A 21,869-nucleotide genomic window follows, 5' to 3' on the forward strand; every position below is an offset into this window, starting at 1 on the left:
CAATTTATGTGTGCACAGTGGATTCTCTGCTGTTTCTTACTAGGGTCAATAGGAAGTATGCATCTTGAGGTGGCAATTTGAGTAAGCTGGAATTTCACGTTCTTGCTTGACCACACAGCCTGGTTTACTGAAGCCGTCTGGCTGAGGCTTTGACCTCCTTCCCATTTTTTGATTTCCCCAAATCTCTCCTCTGAAGCTTCTCTGAGGCTTCACCTTAACTAGAGGTGCCCTTTTCTCTCTTGGTTTGCAAATGTCTGTAAATATCTCTATATAACTCTGTGCAGAAAGAACACAGAATATCAAAGCAGCAAGGGCTGTAAAGGTTGGGCAGGTGGATCCCGCATCTGTGGGCCCAGGGGCTGGCCCAGGAGGGGAGCTGCCTTACCATGGCCACAGAGTGTGCTCTGGGCAGACTGGCTGTTTGAAGCCTGGTCTTTGTACAGAAGTACCTCTGGAGCATCAGCCCTGCCATCATACCTTGGAGGCCTGTTCTGGCGGTCCCCGTTCTGGGTGCCCTGAGTGTCCAGGTGAATAGGACACCACACTCTTACTTTCCTTGACAAGCTCACAGTTGATGGAGAGCTGGCCATAAAAGCAAGTAAGAGCAGTAGTGTGCTAGGTACTGAGACAGACATCTTCAGGGCTCCACAGGACCCATTGCTCCCAGCTGGTGCCCACCTACTGGAGAAGGGACAAGGCGAGGGGAGGCTGCAGTTGTTGAGGGCAAGGCAAGGGGGCTCCAGCATCAGGAACAAGGGCTCCAAGAGCGGACGCTTTGTGCTCATGCTGGGATGAGCCCGTGGCCAAGGCTGGAGCAGGGGTGAGGTATGTTCTCCCTCTGCCGGATACAGGAAATGCCCAGTTCCTGGGGATACTGGGCTCTGTTCCTGTCTGTGACTGCAGAGGGTCTGCACTTAGGGGTTGTAATTCAGGTTGATGTGTAAAGGACTGGGGGAGGCCGGGCATGAAAACTGAATGCCTCTAATGAGAAGCATTTCCTGATGCTGGACTGAGGCTAGAAGCTGGGACTGAAGGGCGATCTGGCTAGGGCCCTCCTCTCCGGGCCTGGTGTCCGGGCCCCTGCCAGGACCAAGATTTAGGGCTTCTCTGGGTGGGCCTCACGGGAGCAGAGAGGAACCTTAGCAAAGGGAGACCGAGCCTAGCACCTCTCTTAGGTTGAGATTCCAAGTGGGGCCACTTCCCTTTTCTTTTTCAGAGGGGCCGACCAGAGCCCCAGCCTGGCCTTGGGAAAACATCGGGCCTAGGCTGAGGGCTGAGGTTGCCTCTGGAGTGAGGCCATGGGGGCAGGGGCGTCTGGAGACCTGGGGGCTGTCTTAGGGGTGAGACGCCTAGGGTGTGGAGGAGGAGGGGAAGATGGAAGGACGGCTAATGGGAAGCAGGTGGAAGGGCTGCCTGAGTCCCAGCCAGGGGACAGGCTGGCTGGGATGGCCCAGTCAGTGGGAGAACCCGTCAACTCACAGATAATCCTAGGGAACAGGCTCCGGGATGCCCATTCATATTCATTATGTGTGAAGTGGGCGGTTGTAAAGTTAGCTTTCTCTTCATTTAGCTGTCACTAGACAGAAAAATATGAGCTGTGGGCAGATGCCCCTGGATGGGAGCCAGTAGCTGGTCTCTGGCCTCCCTGTGCCCTCCCCCACCAGGGCCTCCCTCCCGCACAGGGCCCGCTCTGGCCTCTGTCTGCCTCTCCTGCCGTTGCTGCATTGATCTCTGACTCAACTTTAGTTTCTTCTCTTGCCTGTCTCTTCCCCACTTCTGCTTCCTTTGCTTTCACAGATTCTTTCCTCTTCCCTCTTTCTAAGCCGTGAGAGAGGGAATCATGGTTTTTCTTGACCATCACTCTGTCTCTGGCACCCAGCACAATACCTAGCACGAGTGGGCACTCAGTATTTGTAGAACAAACTAATCTTTCTCTCTGCATCTCTCTTAACTTTTGTGAGACAAAAAGTCCAAAATTTTGCTGGCCACTCCTTGGGTGAAGAAACTTCTAGTGCAGTTCTCTTAGCCCTGGAATTAGAAGGGTGGGTTTGTACCCCAGTTCATTATTGCCCAGCTGGGCGAAGGTGGTTCTGTTCATCAGCAGTAGCTGGGGCTGCCTCTCCTTACTGCCCAGACTCTTCCCTTCCTGATGCACATGGGGCTCGCACCTGGACCTCAGAAGCCAGGCCCTCAGATGAAGGGAAGGGAAGAGAAGGAGGACACTGGTTTCCTCTGGGTGCTGCTTGGGCCTTGTCACAGTAACTGTCTTGGCCGGCAAATCCGATCTGATGGATTTGCACTCTCCTTGGGAAGAAGCACGGCCTTGGCCACTGGAATCTTTGTGTGCTTGGGTTTCTCTGGGCCTGGAGGAGAGGAGGCCCGGGGTCGGGGGAGCTGGGCTGCTAGCTGAGGCTGAGCTGCTCTGAGCAATGTGGTTGTGTTTACTGGGAGGGTGGGAGGGCCAGGCCTGCTTTTTTCCTGCCTTCCAGGAAGATAAGGCAGAAAGCGGGGATGAAGGATAGAATGGGTAATACTCTCAAACCACAAGAAAGAGTCCTGGCTTTCGTCTCTGCCCTACAGCTCAGACATGCTCCTGGGCGTCTGGGAGCAGGGAATGGCCACACCCCCACTACTCTGGGGTCCCAGCCTAGGGGAGCTCAGAACCCTCGGTGGGCTCCCCGGACTTCCGTTCCATCTCCCCTCCAGTGTCCGTTCAGCCACAATCTTATTTCAGCTCTCTCACTCCCCTTCCCATGCCACATTTTCCCTTCCAGATGAGCCCAGCAACCCTAGAGCCGGGCTTCTCCCCCTTCCTCCTTGTACCAGCCGAAGCCACAGGGACCCCGAGCAGGTGACAGAGCCAGGCGTGGCACACATTGAGGGCTGGCCGCAGGCCCATCTTCCCCTAGCCTCTAGGATCCCTGCTTGGACCCCGGGCACAGACCAGCCTTAGAGCAACCAAGTGCCAAACCCTGAGGATACACAATCACCTGGTATAAAAAATACTGCCACCTTTATTATTATGCTGGGCAGCACATTTTTTACAAAAGTACCTTTACAAAAGTGGGGTTTGGAATCTCAGGGGTTGAGTCTGTGGAAATCTGTTTTATTCTTACCAACAGCCAATGAGTAAACCAAGGGAGCCTAAGGTTTCTATGGCATTGCTCTGGCCTGATCTCATGGAAGAGAATCCAAATATTTGGTGATTTCTGGTGGAGTTTCTGCCCCTTGGAGGGGTAAGAGGACTCCATAGCATGTTGCAGGAGGGGGCACATGTTGCAGGTCAAGAGTAGAGACGGCTGAGCAGGGGAGAAGGGGTACCTTTTACACTGACCTCCAGTTTACAGGCCCTTGTCAGCGCCAGATGCTGGGTGCACGCCCCCTTGTGGTGGGAGGGGGAAGTGAGGCCGGCCCTAGGTTGTCATACAAGACTGTTTCCCCTAAGAGGCAGAGAGCGCCGCCCAGTTCAACCTGTTTCGTCCTCCCATTTTCCTGCATTCCCTGAATGAAGCGCCAGTTAAGTTGTTTCAGCTGGAGGGATGACAGTTAAACTCAGACAAAGTCTGAAGGAAGCAGGGCAGTATCTTTTTCCCTCTGGCCCAGGGTTTGGGGGAGGGGACCCAGTGTGTGGTAGGAAGAGTCCTACCTGCTTTGAAGCCCCTTTTCTCCTGGGCAGCCTCACCTTATTCTAACAGAAAAGATTCTGTAGCTTGTTCCCTGCGGAAGCCTGAGGGTCCCAGCTGCTCTGCCGGGGCCTCCAGGAACCATCTGGGCCTTGGAGGCAGAGGTGTGTCCTCTCTGGCATCCAGGCCGGGGTGGGGTGGGAGCAGCTGGAAACAGAAACGGGGTTGGGCAGCTCAGTCTGCATGTCCACGTGACAGATCATGTGGTCCAGTTCAGCAGGCTGGGTGGCTCCTTGGACTTCACCCTGAGTGAGATGAGGCTTGGAGACTTATAGTCGCCATCCGGGGAGGGCTCAAAGCTGGGGCCCCCTAGGGCAGGGGAAAAGCCATGGATGGAGTAGATGCCAGGGTGGGCTCCAGGAGAGGCTGGTACCCCCATGAAGCCAGCCACATTCCCATGAGAGTGGGAGTATGGAGACATGCATGGGGAGGGGATGCCCTCTGGAGACATGAGGCAGGGCCCCCTGGGGCTCCCAGACCCTGGACTGGGCCACAGGGAGTTCTGCAGCTGAAAAGAGAGAAAGAAAAAGAAAACCCATGAATCAGGAGCCTGGGGGGCCCTCCTTACCTAGGGACTCTCTCTTTGCCCTTACGGCTTCAGAAACTTTACAAGAAAACTCCACTTGGTCCAGGTCTAGAATCTGCTCCCTCCTGCCCCCAACACTTGCAGTGGCATCTCAGAAGGCCCCTGCCATTACATCTCAAAATGAGATTTCCTCTGGTGATTCCTTTGTACCAGCTGCTCTGCATACACCATTCATGAGACTGGTAAGAGCCCATTTTGCAGGGGAAGAAGTGATTTACCCACAATCACTTGGAGCTCTAATGCTGCTCCAGGTCTCCCTGGGACCACAGTTCACACTCTTGCTGGCTTCCCCACGGAATTGCCAGGCCCCGAGTCTGGGGGGGGAGGGGTCTCACCTGGGGATGGCTGTCGGTTCGGGGCAGCATGGAGATGTCATAGGCAGACGTGAAGGGGTTCCGCCCCTCCTGGATCTTCCCATAACGCTCACGCTTCCGCCACTTGGCTCTGCGGTTCTGAAACCAGACCTGGGGGCAGGTTGGGAGAGGTTGAGGGGGTGATAAAGCAGCCCTGAGGCGTGGAGCCCACCGGGGAGACCGTTGATGGTTGCATCCTCTTGTGGGGCGGTGGGGAGCTGGCTCCAGGCTGGAGGATCTCGAGTTGCAGGAGCTTATAAATTCACATCATCCTCAGGGCCAGCGAGGGAGCTGGGATGGGGCCTAAGAGAGGCCCAAGCCCAGAGCGGGTTTATTGGCCCCATAGGCCCTCCCCCGCTCCCGGGCTGAGTCACTCTCTGGTTCTCCAGCCTGGCTGTGTCTGGTAAGGGTATCGTTGGGGTCCGTGGCCTCAGAGGCCCTGGACCAGTACACATATGCTGGGTGTCTAGCCCCCCTGCCTCATCTCTTTCCCAGTGTTCCCACCTTACCGCATCTGAGAAATCTTAAAGATACTTCTGTTTGGGTCCTGCTTCTGCTTAAACTCTCAGAGGCTCCCTGGAGACCTCGGCCGAGAGCCCAGCTCCTTCACAAGGCCCCTTGGCACTGACCCTGCCCCTCCCCACAGCCTCATCTCCTGTCAGGCAACAACACTCAGTTCTTCTCAATTCTTCTTAGCTGCCTCTCACCCCAGCTCGCCCTTAAAACACTTTTCTCTCACTCCTCCTGCCTTTGCCCACGTTTTCCCTGCCTGCGCTACCCATCCCCACCACACACATACATCTGAGCTGGGCATCCTCCACTGGACTTCCTAAATACGCCAGCATTGCTCTCATTATACTTACCACATCCCACTACCATTATCTGGTTTGGAATCCGCCTTTCCCATTCATCTGTGAGCTCTTGGCGGGTGGGGTGGCATACCTGTGTGCTGTGCGCATATCTGGGGTGGATTTGTCATCTGGTGTGTGCCCTATGTGTGTTGGTGCACGTATCGTGTATTTCTATCATTTAATAAACTTTTATGTGTCAGGCTCTAGGCTAGACATTGGCAATATCAAAACCAAACCAAACCCCCCAAATCCTCCTGCTTTCCAGGGATTTAGCTGGGAGCCACAACAAAAGAAGCTGCGAGTGTGTAAAAGTAACCCTACCTGAGTCCCTCACTCCCCACACCGCCTCTCATGCAGGCAGGATCCCAGAGCAGGCCTGGGGCAAGGCTGAGGAAGGACCCACAACCGGCTCTCCTTTCCCTACTCTCCCTTCCCTGCAGGAGATGAAAGAGCCTGGAGTTGCTGATCACTTTTCTGGGAATTCTTCCCTGTCACCACCCCGCTCTCCCCTCCTCGCTCTGAACCTGCCCCCTGCACTGTCCCGTGTGTGGTCCCCTTATTCCTCCCAACGGGGTGAGGTCTATGGGTGGTGTCATGCATCTGCCAAGCATCCCTACTCTTGGGCTTCAATCATCACTGAAGCTTCTAGACTAGGTCTGGGGGGCCTTGTGGCCACGCCTCCACGCTTTTAGGGTTGCAAAGGCCTAGAAGAGCAGTGGGGGAAGTGTGCTTCGCTTCCCCAAAGCAGCTGCACCGGGGCGGCTATTCAGAGTCCCCCCACCCTCACTAAGGCCTGCTGGGGTGTCTGGATAGGTGACATTTGGACTTCTACGGCTTATGTGGTCTGGGGTTACCTTGAATGCTGGGCCTCTTACCCTGATGGCCCCAGGCCCTGAGGAGCCCTGAGGAACAGTTCTGGAAGTCTGGTTTGGGTTCCACCTGGTAGGAACACGGAAGCAGGAAGACCCAGCAGAGAAGGGGAAACAGCCCAACTCCCTCTGATCCTATGTTGAATCCAGCTGTAGGGCCTTCTCTGCTAGGCCGCAGCTGGCCTCTTTATAGACTGACTGCTGGTTCCCATATTCTGCCAGAGCTGGCCCCTGCCCCAGTGCCCTCGGAGCCTCTGGAGGGGCCCCACCCAGATTGTGAGTCTCCTCTGCCGGGAGAGGGACTGTCCTCTGCTTAGAGGTCACCTCCTCACCTTTCCCAAGAGGCCCAGACCCAAGCCTTCTCCCGGTGCCTCTTATTTGGCATCAGGGAGCCTGCTGCATATGAAGCAGGTTCAGAGCAAGGCAGCAGTGACCATCTTCCTCTTGGGCCAGACGCTTACTGAAGCCTCCTTTTCCATCCCCACCTCCTGTCTGCCACCTTCATGTTCTTGCTCGCTTCCAGCATGCCTTGGACATGGATTCCCTTCCCTTTGTCCTTTCCCAGCATTCCTCCATCCTCCCACCCCATCCACACAGGCTGGGCTCCACCCTAGTGAAGCTGGCAACAGCCCCATCCCGCCCCGGGGCCTGATTTCTGTTGGGGAAGAGTTTGTTGTGGGCAGGGGCTCCCGGACAGGCTCTCCCAACCACAGTCTGGGAGTGGGCAGGATTGAGGTCACTGGTTCAGGATGGCTTTAAGCATCACCGATCCTGAGACCCCCCCGGCAGGGACCCTCCCCACTCTGGGCAGCTACCTTGGGAGAAGCCCGGATTCGTGTTTTAGCATTTCACGTCTTCCAAAATGCACACATCTGTGATCCTCAAAGATACTCCTTATGTAGGTAGTACTATCATTCCCTTTTCTTAAATTGGGAAACCAAGACAGAGATTCAGTGACATGCCCCAAGTCACCTGGTCAGCTAGAAGTGGCAGAGTTAGGACTCCCATACAGGTCTTTTGACTCCAGGAGCCTGTCACCCCCATCCCATGCAGGAGCCTCAACTTGGGCCGCAAGCCTGTGGCTGCAGCAGAGCAGGGCGTGGAGGGGAGCCCAGGAGGGCCGACGGGGGCAGGCCGACTCTGTGTGGAACCAGCGTCCACCTCTCCCAGCCCCTCCGGGCCCGGCTTATGGTCTGGATGGTTGAGGCAGCCAGAGAGCCCTGTGGCCGGGGTGCCCTCACCTGTACCCGGGCCTCGGTGAGGTCCGTGCGCAGAGCCAGCTGCTCCCGGGCATACACATCAGGGTAGTGGGTTTTCTGGAAGACTTTCTCCAGCTCCTCCAGCTGGAACGTGCTGAAGGTCGTGCGGTTACGGCGCTTCTTGCTCTTGTTCTTGGCCAACTCCATGGAGTCAGGGAGTCCCGGGGACAGAGGGACACGCAGGCCGGCCAAGCAGGGGCCTGGGGAGCCTGGCAAGTTAGAGGGCCCGTCTCGGGGGCCCCCTCGGCAGTCCAAGGGCAGCTGGGGGAAGCTGGCAGCTTTGGAGGCCTTCTCCTCAGCTGCAATGGAAAACACAAAAAGGAGGATGGAAACCGAACCGGGGGGTTTTGTGGGTGGAATAGAGGGAGGGGGAAGAACGTTGACGCTTCAGTCCCCGCCTCCCCCTTCCTTTTTCCTCCCGTCCTCCTGGCAGCCACCCTTCAAGGGAGCCTGGCATTCGGAGGCCTGCCTGCTGAGCCTCCAGCTGGGGAGGGGGCCCTGGGGAGCCATGTGCTCTGTGGTCTGGGTGGATCTGCTGGGGACGGAGGGGGGTTCATTTCGGGGAAGTATTCTGTGGTGGCGCGTCCCACAGGGTGTGGAGGTACCAGGATGGATGCCACGGCAGGGCCTAGCACAGGGGCGGGAAGTGGGGGTGGCCTCCTTGACCCTGACTCTGCAGGCCTTGGCTCCCATGCCCGTGCCTCTGCTCCAGGACTGGATAGGGACAGGGATGCTCAGACCACCTTTGGCCGGTCTGGCTGGGCCTTATTCTCTGAACCCCGAGTCTCAGGACAATGTCAAGTCCCCCTGCCCTGGGGTATGAAAGGCAAGATGGGGCAAAGAAGCTTCAAGAGGATTGTCAAATTCCTCTGAAAATACTGATGTTTGGGCAAGGACTTAAGCTCCAGCAGTAGAGAGCAGGAGATAGAGACAGGCTATGCTCGGAAAAGGAGAGGTAGGGGACAGTGGAAACAGGGCACAGTTCCATAGCCCATCGTTCTTGTCATCGTCTGCCCCTCCCCTCCCCAGGAGTTTCTGATGGCTCCCCCACTGCCCACGATTAACAAGCAGCCCCACTCTGACGTGCTAGCCCTCACTCAGGAAACTTGATGGAGCTCTGCCACAACTGGGGCATGGTGAAAAATAGGTCACCCTGATCACCCCGCCCTCTCCCTCTGGCAAGGACCCCCAGCAGCGTCGCCATGAAATCTCTTCTTAACAGTCCTCTGGGATGGCAGAAACAGCGCCACAAAGATGCCCCTCTGATTCACACAGCCTCTTCCCTGGCCCCAGGCCCATCCCCAGGGGGGGCCTGGCCCCCAGGAGGCCCAGTGACCCGGCACCAAGAGGCAGTTTCTTTCCCAGGACTTACAGCTTGGGGGGTGGGGATAGAACTGGAGAGACGGGCTCTGGGGTTCTGGGTCTGACGAGTCCCTGTCTGCCTGTGGAGGACAAGTTGGGCAAGGTCCCCCCCAGCTGGAAGGTGGTGGGTGACCTCCCAGGACCACCCAGGCCGTGAAATAAGCTACGCTTCGTGAGTGTGTCCTGGAGGCCGGGGAGAGTCAGGTAGGGCCCGCTCTCAGGCCAGTGCCTAGTGACAGCCCAGACACCAGGCTTCTTTCGTAATTCAGGTGGAGCATAGGTGGGGAAAATGCTTCAGTCCCTGACTTCTATTCCTGGGCAACACATTTTGGTTCTGGGGTAGTTCCACCTGGTAGGACCTGAGGAAGGAGGACTCAATGGAAGTTAAACCAAATAATTTTAAATGGTCGGGAAGACCAGGGAGACTGGGAGGGGGCACTGTACACACAGCACGCCTGAGAGGGAGGGCTCTCGGTATCTTGGATTCAGAGGGAGGGACAGCTGGACTCCAGGCAGAAAAGGGCGAGGGTGGCTCAGGGACGGGGTCAGAGGAGCACTGATGTCACTGCAGCGGGCTCCCCAAAGCTCTGGGGCTGGCTCATCTGCCTCTTGGGCCCTCAGTGACTATCTCAATAGGATCTGCCCAGATTGGAAGTGATCAGACCTGGAGCTCTGGGACTTGCCCTCTTGACCTTAAGCCACCTAGCTACCAGGATAAAGGATGAAAATGCAGCAGGTCCCGTCTCGGAATAGCTATCCAAAAACAGAGCCAAGCCTGCTGGCCTCCTGGGACGTGGCCTCCCAGGACTGCCCATTCTGCAGCCCTCTCAGACGCCCACAGAACTTCTTCCCTTTTCACTGCCATTGTCCTGGAACCTCCATCCGCCTGGAGGACTCCAGTGTAAGGGCAGCAGTCCCCCACTTTGGAGACAGGGGCACGCCTCATAGAACACCAAGCGGCCTCCCGAGGAGCAAGGCCCGGAAGAGAAAAGAGATGGAGGTGGGCTAAGCGAAGGGCAGCGATCAAAGAAAGGCAGAGCAGGAACAGAAGCCAGCAGCTTGAATCTAAGCTTATCAGGGGAAAGGTGCACTGTAAGCCCGGTGCATGTTTAAGATGTGCACAGGCTCTGTACAGGAGTCACTTGCACCTGGTGGGGACACTGGGTGATTAAGAGGGTAGTGCTCCCGTTGGAGACAAGAAGCCTTGGAGCTCAGCACTGGGGTGTCCGTGGCCTGCACAACCGCAGAACCACAGCAGCAGTCTGTTGGGCCTGAAAGACAAGAACCAGCAGAGCTCTGTCCCTGACTGGGCTCTCACACCCCGGGCACTCCCCCACGCGGGGGGCTGCCAGAGCCCCTACTAGCGGCTGCCTCGAAGCCTTGGCAGCTCGGGAGCCGCACGGCTCGGGCTGCCTACCGGGAGCCCCACTGGCCCCATGGATGGCGTCCATCGACGCCGCAGGACCAGCCATCCGGCTTTCAGCTTTCGCGGCAGCCTTGCTCCGCGCGCGCCCTTTCCCAAGCGACCCGCAGAGCGCTCTGAAGCCTGCGCTTCCGCTGCTCCGGCTGAATATCCGAAGCTGGTGTGGACCTACACGCCGTTTGTAAACCCCCAGTGGGGCCTTGGTGCTCTCCCTCGAGGTTCCCAGCCTTGCCCTAGAGGCCTCAGCGGGGGCCAACGGCTGAGGACTCTTCTCGAAGTCCGCGGCCGGCCCGGAGACCGCGGTCAGCCTGGTTATCCGGCTCAGGGCCTCAGCGGCGGCGGGCGCGTTCCGAGATCAAGAAGCCAAGCTAGGGGACAGACCCCGGCAGAGCAGGAAGGAACAGCCAGGCACTTCTCCGTCCCTCTGAGCAGCCACGCGCTGAGGGCGCGAAGATGGCTGGCGCCGCCAGGACGCGACCGCGGTGCAGACCAGGGCTGGGCGCTCTCCGCACAGGGCGGCCAAGGGCTGGAGAGGAGCGCCGTGCCAGGCTCTCGAGCGCGCAGTTGCCCGGCCTCGCAAGGATCGCGCAGCAGATGGGCGCAGCTGCGCGCTCACTGGTCTGAACTGGAAACGCTCGGAGCTCGTTATTTTAAAAGCCAAGAAACTAAGCGGGCTCTCCCTTTGACCAATATTTCCCACCAAGCAGACCGCGGGCCCCAGTCCCCGAGGCTGTCCCTCCCTAGCAGCCCAGCTCTGCCACAGGGACGCAGGCCACCCGCCCGCCTGCCGAGTTCAGGCCAGGGCACTGAGGAATCCAGTGGCGGCCGGGGTCTCTACCCAGACTCGGCTCGCACCCGCCGCACCTCCTTTTCGTTTGGTCTGTCCTCTGCTCAGCTGGAATCGTTAATTTCCTTCTCCCACTTGTTCCCATTTTGCTATTTTCTACTCTTTTAGGATGTCCTTTTTTTCTTTCGTATTGTCTGCTGCTTCTCTCTTCCTCCGTTCCCTCCTTCTCCATTTACCCGCTTCGTTCGATCCTCCCCTTGCTTTCTTTTTTTCATTCGTTCATTTATTCCTTTCCGTTCTGCCCAGTTCGCCGACCGCCTTTTAGCTCTCCTTCTTTCCTCTCTCCTCTGTTGTTTTGTCCAATTTCCTTTTCCCTCTTTTTGGTGGTTGTTTACACTTTTTGGTTTTCTTTCCACGCATTTCGTTGTGAACACCCTCGCCGTCGCTAGATTCCTCCCCGCCCGCTCGTTCTGCTCCAGCGCTCTCCGTAGTTTGCTCGGCGCTGGGGCCGGGGCCGGTCGCGATCCTGGCGGTCAGTGCGGGATCCGTCGCGCCCAGCAGGGACTCGGACCTGCAGGGTGGGTCCTGCCGGACGTGGCGCACCAAGCCAGGCCGGGTACCTGTCCCCGGCGGTGCTCACGGCGCTGCGCGGCCGCCGCCGTCTGTCTGGGATCAGAGGAGCCAGGCCAACTGCTTCTCATTAAGTCCCAACTGTGGTTTTTATCAGGAGAGCCTCTTTCAAAGGGCACAGACACGAAGCTCCGCGGACTCGCTCATTTCCTCCGCTGACCCCCACACACCTCCCAGCCCTCCCCTACACATTCCCACCGCCCCGACTGGGCGAAGGCCCGAGCTGCCTGGCCTCTCCGAGGAGGCCCGCGAGGCGCCAGCGGGGCGGAGGCGGGTTGCAGCCGATCTCGGAGGATCCAGCTCTGGGCCTAAGCTGCGGGATGCAGCAGCAAAGATGAGGCGGGCGCGGGCACCGACATTTCCACAGGTCAGCCGGTGCAGCGGGCGGCGGCGGGGTTGCGAACCCGCCCGCCAGGCCCCGGAGTTCAGGCGCGTTCTTGGGAGACTGCGCGGTCCAACTGGCCTTAGTGAGTAGGGCACTGGCCCAGGAGCCGGAGGCACCCAGGGGTTAGGCCCGCTCCCGACGGCCCCGCGGTGACGATCCAGTGCGAGGAAGCCAAGACTGCGAGAAGGGCGGCCATCGCCGTGCATAACGACGGGGAGGCCAGGTTAGTCTGGGAAATAAGAACACAGTTATTCCGTATTGAGAACGGCCCCGGCACTGCGGCACTAGCCGCGGCCACTGCGCCGAGCGCCTAAGGCGCAGGCAGCAGAGCCTTTCCCGGGGAGGCCAAGCCGTAGCCCTCGGCTGAGTCCCGGCTTGGCCACTGTAGGTCGGGGCCAGCCTCAGGGCCCTCAGCGGGCGCCAGACACAAAAGCCGCGCTTCTCTCCCCGTATGCGGGCCAAGAGTTAAGTGTGGCGCCCGGGTCCTGGGCCCGGTCCGGGCTTCTGGGTCGGTGTCAGTTCCGGCCAAGCACGATCTCTCTTTCCCGGTTCCGGCCTCCTTCGGGCCCGAGTGGGCCCCGGGCCGTCGCCACTCCACCCTCTCTCGACCTCCCGCCTCCCACTCCCGCCACCAGAGGCACGCGTGGCTCTGCCTCCCGCACCGCGCTGGCTTTCGCCCGGCCGGGACCAGCACCGGTCCGGCTTCAGAGGGAGCCGCGGCGAAGGGCGAGAGAGGTAAAAAGTTAAGAGTAGGTGAGCGGGAGAGGGAAGCGGGGAGGCCCCTGCGGGCCCGGGGATGGAAGACGGAGAGCTGGTAGGGGCTGCGCGCTACGCCCCGCGCCGCGCTTTACCTTCCGCGGGGCCCTCGTAGAAGTGGCCGCCGTTGAGCGCCGGGCTGGGGCCGAGGTCCTGCAGGTACTTGGCGGGCGGCTTGGCCGGCTCCGGGAGGTAGGGCTCCAGGGGCCCGCAGGCCGGAAAGCGGGTCAGCCGCGGGCCGCGGGGTGGCGCAGGGTGCAGGTGAGGCGCGGCGGCCGGGGTCCCCTGGGGGCCCGGAGGCTCATCCCCGGCGGCCGCGTAGGGGCGAGGCCCGGGCCCCACGCCGAAAGGCGCGCAGCTCTCCGGGTCCATGCCGGCTCGGGGCACACAGGCCGCCGGGGGCTCCGGGGCTCGCGCTGCCCGCGCGGCCTGTGAGCGCCCGCCAAGGGGGAGGGACCTGGGCGCGGGGGCGCGGAGCCCCCGGGAGCGGCGCGCGCCGCGGGGGGTGGGGGACAGGGGAGGGGGCCGCACTCTGACTTAATGCTGGAACCATCCACGTCACGTGCGGCCCCGCGCGGGTTAACCCCTCGGAGCCCGGGAGCCCCCTGATTCACTCCAGTCGCGGTATCAGAAGCAGTTGGAGAGGGGGAGGAAACCACCCCCTCTCGAGGGCAGGGTCCTTTTTGTCTGCCCATCTTGGTGAGTCCCTTGTTTAGAGCAGCACCCTTGGCCCTGATATCTGGCCTGGAGGCTCTTGACCCTGGAGGGGTGAGGCAGTTCAGGGGTAGAGACCACCTCCATCCACAACAAATACTTTTAGGCCTGGTCTCCTGACATTAGCCTGGGATAATGGCCAGGCAGCAGGTAGGAGCTGGGCTGGGACTTTATCTAACTCTCTTTACTGGGAGTTGGAAAAACTTGCCTCCAGCAAAAACACCTCCGTTAGAGAGCTCTTGTTTCGGGGAGAGGTGGGGAGAGGAGTCACTGGGAGTGTTGTGTGGAAACAGCTCTTATCTGGCAATGGGGGCTGGGAGCTGGGCACGATCATTATTTAGCTGTGGAGCCTTGAACTAGCCACTTAGTGTCCTCATCTGACTGTGGAGGTTGGACAGAGTCAATCCTCATAGTCTTTCTGTATATTCCTGGTGGGTTTCAGAAGCAGAGGCAGGGCCAGAGCAGACAGGGGCTCTCCCAGAGGCAGCTCAGGACTGAACAGAGTCCAGCAGAGGTTACCTTAGGAGCAGGTGGAGGAATACCTAGAGGGTTTTGTGTTTGAACAGCAGGCAGGGAGTGAATGCCTTTTAGTGGGCAAATGATCTGGAAGTGCCTGGGGAACCACTGGAGAGAGGCTGTCTGCAGCTCAGACCTCCGGGCTCTGCTGCCCCAGGCCTGCCACCTTGGAAGGAGGCCAAGGTGGGAGCTCCATCTCCTGAGAGCTGGGTCTCCCTAGCCAAGAGGAAGCAGAGGACTAAAGCAGTAGCTTAGAATTTCCAAAAAGTGAAACAACCTCCACCCTACCCAAGATCTGGGAAGAAACACCCAAGGGCCCTAGGACCCTGCTTACTTCAGTGGATTGAGGAGTCCCTAGGTCTGGTTACACCGATTTTTATTTTCAGTGCCTCCAGAGGCTAGCAAGAGGGATGGGGAGTCAAACATCATTTGTATTTCATTTGAATTCTCAATTTTTAAAGGAATCCAAGGGCCCTGGTGTGAACACCTCCCTCTTCCGCTGGGGGCTTAGAGGGGGTTTCTTGGCTGTCCTCAGCCAGAGTTGGGCTGTAAATCAAGGCCAAACAGGAACCAGAAGCCTTGCATCTCACGAGTAGTCATTAAGCCATTATTAAACATACCTTAACTTCTCTGAAGCCTTATTGGTTTAAACACCACATTGGAGGCATTATGGCCATTAGGGCCCCTAATCACAGACTGCAGACTGGGGTAGTGAGATGGGAGCACCTGGGGCTGCTATTTCCAGCCAAGAGGGAGGCTTAGCTTGGAATTAAGCTTCCTCTCTGGCCTCCCCAGGGAGATCCATTCTCCAGGATCCAGTGGATCCCAGCTCTGGGCAACCAACTTGTATCGATCACTTTTGCCCATTAATAAGGGTTTTTCAATAGTTATTGGGTCAGTAAGTCAACTATACCTCAATTTAAAAAATAACAGATATTGGGGTAAGGCTGTAGATATTGTTGACTTTTTTAGGAGCACGTTAATATCAATTCAGGACACCTCTTCTGTTTAACAAAGTAATCAGGCAGTTTACTGTGGAAGATGGAAGTATGACACAGGAAAAACATCATCAACAGTCTAAACAAGGCAGCTTAGCTTAAATGCCAAGTGTTTTGCCTCCGGTGATAACCGTTCTGAGGCTCAGTTTACTCATCATAAAAATGGGCCACACACATGGATGAGGGATATTTGAGAAGCACTTATTTTGATGGCTGTGATGAACTGTGTTCATTTAAGAGATTATCATTATCATTAAGAGATACAGAAACTGCAGCCCAGATTTCTGGGTTACATCACTGAATTGGTGGAAGGCTCCTGACCCCAGGTGGAAGGGGCCAGAATCTGGGGCTGAACAGAGAGCCCTAGGGACCTGCACCCCTTCCCGAGCCCAGAAGTTCCTCCTGCCATTCTCCCGCTCTTTGAACAGAACCAATTTCCATGCTGAGATGGTGTTGCCAATTGCACTGAGGTAGCAGGAAATTACAGATTACATTTAAGTTGGGTTAGGTAGATGGGGTTGCCCCTCTGGGAGGGTTTTCTTCCAGGACCCTGCAAAACAGAGCACTGAGAGGAGCCTTTCCTTCTCTCCTTTTAAACCACTAGTGCAAACTCTTACCTTTATCCGTATATGGTCTGGGCAGGTGCATAGGAAAAACAAAAATGCAACCTCAGAGTTATTAAGTTTTCCCTTCTTAGGAGGGCTGAGGGATCATGAAGTATAGGGCCCTCATTTTACAGATAAAAACAACAGCTAACCCATAGTATATAGAGTGTGCCAGCACTGTCTAATGTATTCTCTCTATACTGATTTACTTAACCCTCACAACAACCCCAGGAAGGAGGCACAGTTATTATCCCCATTTTACAGAGAGAGACTGAGGCCACAGAAGGGAGCCATCTGTCTAGCGTGGATACAGCCACTTAGTAGCAGAACCTAAATTTACGCTCAGATCCATGGTTTCCCACCTGACACCAGCTGTCTCTCAGTCGTTCGTCAGCTAACGTAACAAAGCTGGAATCATTCGATGCACACCCTCCTTCTCCCAGAGGAAGGTCAGAACTTCTTCCTGAGAGGGAATTTGAGGCCAGAGTGGATGGGGACAGTTGGTCCAAGATGGAGCCGTACTGCTGCCTTTCTGATCACCAAGTGACAGTTTATTGAGACTCGCCATACCCAGCTGTGGTGGCCAGGACAGTAGGTGGAGAGTGGTTTCTGCTAAGCTGAGACCAAATGAAACAGGGCATCTAACACCTGAGAGGTTTTACGACCCACCAACACAGCCAGACGTGGGGCAGAGTTTTAAGAGAATCTGTGAGTTCACCGTTCGTGCTATTTAATAACCAGCTGAATTACAATAGCATTTTGTCACTGATGTAGTGTCCAAAGACTCAGTGAGATGAGCTGATAGGATGATCCAGACAATTCTGGGTCCTATCATGTAAAAAAAAATGTCTCCACCTGCTGAGGAAAACCTACTTTTAAAATGGGAATGAAGGACTATCCTGGTGGTACAGTGGTTAAGAATCCACCTGCCAATGCAGGGGACACGGGTTTGAGCCCTGGCCCGGGAAGATCCCACATGCCGCGGAGCGACTAAGCCCCTGCACAACTACTGAGCCTGTGCTCTAGGGCCCACGAGCCACAACTACTGAGCCTGTGTGCCACAACTACTGAAGCCCGCATGCCTAAAGCCCGTGCTCCACAACAAGAGAAGTCACCGCAGTGAGAAGCCCGCGTACAGCAACAAAGACCCAACGCAGCCAAAAAATAAATTAAAAAAAAAAAAAAAGGAAATGATACTTATTGGCTGTTTCTAGGCAACTGTTTTACAGTGACTGATTGTTTCATTCATTCATTCATTTAATAGGAGGACCTATTATGTGACAGGCATCTGCTGGCAGTGGGATACAGCAGAGAGCAAGACAGACATGACCCCTGCTTTCGTGGAGTGTAAACTTTGCTGGAATGGAAATGTCTCCTCCACAGTGAAAAAAAAAATCGTCATTTGGATGTGAATGAGAATGGAATCTGGTCTCCAGAGCAGAGTTCCTGGCTTCTAGGCTCGACTGTAAGGTCAGTTCTTGAATTAGGGAAACATCAGTCCCAACTTCAGCTTTCCTTTCCTTTTCGATTTCTCTCAGCCTACACCACACGAAGGCGAATGTGCTCCTTTCTCTCCCAGTGGATGTCCAAACGCGGTCAGAACAACGGGAAAGATGGAACCTCAGATCTGACATTTGTTTGACATATACAAAACTTCCTTCCAGACAGGAAAAACTCAGTTGCTTTTTTTTTTTTTTTTTTCTTTGAAGGCAAGACAGTCAGTATTACCCTTGTCCTGTTTAGACTTTGAAATCCTAAATTGATCCCTATGAAAATTCTGGGTCGGGGAGCCCAAGTAGATTGTTTCTCATTAGTGACATTCTTCCTGGAAGGTCAGGCTAAGGAATGGTAAATAAACCTTCAGATCCGGTACTTCCTCCTCATCCATGATATTTAAAAGAAAGAAAGGAAGGGCGGGGCGGGGGGGAAGAAAGCAGTAGCTTTGTGCTGTGGGTACCCAGAATCCTTGGCTTTCATTCGGACAATCCAGGCTGAAGTCTGTGCTTCGGAGTAAAATTTCTGGACAGTTAGGGAGCTATTTTTTCTCTTCTGTTGATTTGATCTTGTTCATTGAGAGAGCCAGTTAACCTGTCTGTACCTCAGTTTCTCCCCTGGAGAATTGAGAGGGATGCTTCTGTAGTTCAGCTTTTCTGGAATGAATGAAACAGTATGCATAGAGATGTTTCTTGAGCCCGAGTCCCCCCCGAACCTGTATTTGTTTGCTCATTTTCTCCACCCACCTCCCTCGGGTCGGGTTGGAATGGGGGCAGGGGCCGGAGAGGTGGAGCTATGTCTGGGATGTGGCGGTGTCCCAAGGGTCTGGTTTGCCCTGATGTGTGCCTTGCTGCCTTTGAGTGGAGGTGACTGGGTTCTGAGGCAAGTGGCGGCATGGACCAGGGGAAGTCATTTTGTGAGGGTGTTTTTGATAAACTCTTTCTTGGTGTGAAACAGAGGGGGGCAAGTTTAGACTTCTTGGCAATTTTCGCACTTTGATCAATCGGTTTTATGTATTCGTTTAGTCATCAAGCATTTGTTGAACGCCTGCCATGTGCCAGACAGTGGGGCTGTGCGGTCGGGATAGACTCAGAGACAGACCACTTTTTCTCAGGGCTTTTCCACACCAGCAAGGAGAGACACAGAGCGACAGACACGTATATAGCAGGGTATGTTGTGCTGAGGCAGGAGGGCACAGGGGGCTATGGGGGCCATGAGACGGGCACTTTCCCAGCCTTGGGCTGGGGGCAGCTGGCCATGGAACACTTCCAGGTTGAACCCTGAAAGTTGAGTGAGGGTCAACCAGGGGAAGGTGTATGGAGACGGCAGGGAGAGGGGGCATTCCAGAGAGAACAGCCCAGAGGTGAGAAAGAGGAAGCCAAGTTTGGGAAACTTGGATTTGTTGAATATTTCTGGGGCCTGGGCGGGCAGAGAGTTTGGGGAGGGGGGGTGGGAGGAAGTCCACAGGAATCAAGGGAAGGTCTGGGGGGAGGGCAGGCTGGCACCTCAGGTGTCAGTCCCTACCATCTGCCAAGCCCAGCTGCAAGTGCTGGACTCGCTAGTGGGAGGCGTAGAGGAGGAAGCCCCAGTCCCTAAAGGCCTCCCTAAGCTAAGGCGGGAATGCAGGAGCCACACCCAGAGGGCGCATATTAAGAAAACAGGAAAACAACAGCAACAGAAAAGCACACCTGCTCCCGGGAGCCATGAGGTGGAGAGCTGAGTGGAGGGGCAGAGGAGCTGAGGGATGTGGGCGGACAGGTGGTCTGCAAGGCCTCGTGGGGCAGGGCTCTTACCGGGAATGCTGGTCAGGGCACCCCTTGAACTCATTTCAGCAGGAAATCCATTGGTTCCAGAGTGTAGATTCCAGATTTGTTATTTTACAGGGCTAACAAGTATGTAATTATCACATTTGGGGCCCTTCAAAGGAAATGCAAACACACACCACTGAACACCCTTAGAAATGTGAGCGGAACCCACCCCACGGTTCTGGATGGAGCTCACCACCATGTCACACATACATCCACTCCAGCCCAGGGTCTGCTCCTGCGCTGGAGGAAGAGAGAATATGAAGGCCGGGCCTGCACCTTACAAGGGACTGGGAGAAAAGCAAGTGAAGAGGGTGGAAGGGCCTCTGCCCAGCCTCTTCTGGAGTCTCCTGGGAAGGAGAGGGAGCAGGATTGGTAACAATAATAGTATCCACCACTCACAGAGCAGCTACAGTGTGCCAGGCACACGCCGTCTCCTGTCCTCTCTAACTGTGTTACAGAGTCGGTAGTAATATTCCCATTTGACAGAATGAAGAAGCTGAGACTGGTCTGTGTATTCGTTATCTAATGCTGCATAACAAATCACTCCAAAACTTAGTGGCTTAAAACAGCAATAGTCAGTGACTGCGGGTCAGGGATTCAGGAGCATCTTGGCCGAGTGGTCTGTCTTGAGGTGCCTCGTGACCCCAGGTCAGACATTGGCCAGGCTACGGAGGATTTGCTTCCAAGGTGGCCCGCTCACATGGTTGGCTGGTTAGTGTTGACTGTTGACGGGAGGCCTCAGTTCAGCCCCATGTGGGCCTTTCCACGCGGCTGCCTCATAACCTGGCATCTGGCTTGCCCCACAGAGAATGAACCAAGAGACCAAGGTAGAAGCTGAGATGCCGTTTATGGCCCAGCCTCGGAACTCACACACCGTTACTGCTGCCATATTCTACTGGCCACACAAATCAGTCCTGATTTTGCGTAGGAGAGGATCCCACACTGCGGCTCCTTGGGCGCCACCGTGTATCCCACCATTGCTGAGTGCTGCTCGGATCCCAACCCAAGTTGCCTGACCCCGAAGGCAAGGCTCTAATGTCAGACGTTGGGTCGGGAGGAGTGGCTGCATTGATGGGTTAAGAAGGGGACTTCACGGGGCATGATGGGGTGCCTGGCAGGCAAGTGGCAAAGCCCACTGGGCAGTGAGAGCCACGTTGCCTGTCCTGAGGGAGACTGGGGAGATCCCCAAATGGGACCATACACGTTTTGTGCACTCTGGGTGTTCAGCTGTCACAGCAGGCAGACTCCCAGGGGGCTCCCTCAGTACAGTGAGCTGATATCAGGGCTCCACGGGGGGCCCTTTGTTCACATGGGTGGAGGAAGGAAGCAGACTCACCTTTCATCTGAGAAGGGTATTCAGATTCCCTGTTTGCCTCGATGTCAGCTTAGCAGAGGGAACCCTGGCCTTAGAGCTTGAGCTGAGCGATGGGGAGGGGAAATAGTGTTGAGAGCCCATCGTGAGGTCGGTCTGAACTCGGCACTCTACATTTTAAAATTTCATATCATCTGCTCTGGAGGTAGCTATTATTACTTCTACTTTACAGATGACAATATAGAACTCAGAGAAATGAAGTAAGTGGCCCAAGATGTCACATACTTCCTAAATGACAGAACCAGGAGGCCCCCAGGCAGGTGGCCCGGTCAGCTTGCACCATCTCCAGCAGGCACACTGCCTGAGTCTTCAAAGACAGACAAGGGCTGCACCTGCCCCAGCCATTCAGTGGATCTGAGCATTCGGTGAGGCAGAGACCGTGCTGGGCAGAATTGCGGACCGGGGTGGGTGCACCCCGACTCCAAAGCCGGAGTGGGTCCTTCTTCTAAGATTTTTTCTCCTGGGGAGATGAGATTTGGACAGGTGAACAGTAGTCCTCTAAGATAACTGCTAAGGGTGAGACAGGCTGCCCTTGCTGAGGAACAGATGTGAGCAGGGAGGGGCTGCTGCACTCCCAGGTCACTTCCAGGTGCAGAAGGACACCACTCGGTGGTCATGAGCACATTAGCACTGAGCCCTGGACTCCCAGCTGCACACCCTGAGGACCAAGGCAAAGGATCATTCCCCCTCTCAGGGAATCCTGGGAGATCTCTGAGCAGCCCAGGAAAATGTGAAGGGTCAGGAAAATGTGGGCCGATGGAGAGGAGGGTAGCTGCTGAGCGTGGGTCGAGTGGGCAGGACGCGTCTGGGCACAGGGAGCTCGACTGCCTCCTGCAGGGGGTTTTGTGAAGGAGTAGCAGACATGACGACACATAGGCTGGGCAGCACCAGAAGGTGGCACATGCAGAATATGGCGCCTACTTTCTTTTGGGCAGTGGGGAGGGTATTGAGAGGCACTTGGAGCAGGGCCTGGCCCATAATAAGTGTTAGTATTATTACCGTTGTCATCGTTGTTGTTGTTATTCAGCAGGAGAATGAGAGCTGTGCTTTGGGAATATGATTTTGGTAGCTTGAGCAGAATCATAATAGTAATGATGGTACCTGACATTTATTGAACACTTACTGTGAGCCAGGTCTTTTAAGTACATTGTCTTATGTAATTCCTTATGAGGCAGGTACCATCATTTCTCCAGATGAGAAAACTAGGGCACACAGAGCGTAAGTAACTTGCCCAGAGTTGCCAGGGGACAGACGAGAAAGGGACATAGTCAGCATATAGGAAAGTCGTCCAGGCATGGGGTGACTAAGGCCTGACTGAGGTGTGGCCGAGGAAATGAAGAGGGACGGCTGAAAGGAAGAGGTAGTTAGTGGGAAGGAGCGACCAGACTTATTGTCACATGGGTGGTGGGGTGTATGGA

General features: G+C 56.0%; 1 protein-coding gene across 1 annotated transcript; it reads right to left on the minus strand.

Moving 5' to 3' along the window:
• Positions 1-3,804: 3,804 nt before the first annotated feature.
• On the minus strand, positions 3,805-13,316 carry ALX3 (ALX homeobox 3). Its single transcript, XM_060006741.1, has 4 exons — positions 13,040-13,316; positions 7,584-7,900; positions 4,605-4,733; positions 3,805-4,191 (listed from the first exon to the last, which is right to left on the minus strand). Exons 1-4 carry the CDS (start codon positions 13,314-13,316, stop codon positions 3,883-3,885), a joined length of 1,032 nt encoding a protein of 343 aa, XP_059862724.1. The 3' UTR covers positions 3,805-3,882.
• Between the last annotated feature and the right edge of the window lie 8,553 nt (positions 13,317-21,869).

The sequence above is a fragment of the Delphinus delphis genome, chromosome 1, assembly GCF_949987515.2.
Source record: "Delphinus delphis chromosome 1, mDelDel1.2, whole genome shotgun sequence".
In the NCBI taxonomy this organism is placed as follows: domain Eukaryota; kingdom Metazoa; phylum Chordata; class Mammalia; order Artiodactyla; family Delphinidae; genus Delphinus; species Delphinus delphis.

What these genes read in the sequence shown, in the direction of transcription:
- ALX3 (XM_060006741.1), bottom strand. Translation starts at nt 13,316, where the DNA reads ATGGACCCGGAGAGCTGCGCGCCTTTCGGCGTGGGGCCCGGGCCTCGC. An exon ending in CTACGAGGGCCCCGCGGAAG is followed by an intron (nt 7,901 to 13,039) that starts GTAAAGCGCGGC and finishes TTTCCATTGCAG; the next exon opens with CTGAGGAGAAGGCCTCCAAA. An exon ending in GAACCGACAGCCATCCCCAG is followed by an intron (nt 4,192 to 4,604) that starts GTGAGACCCCTC and finishes CTCTCTTTTCAG; the next exon opens with CTGCAGAACTCCCTGTGGCC.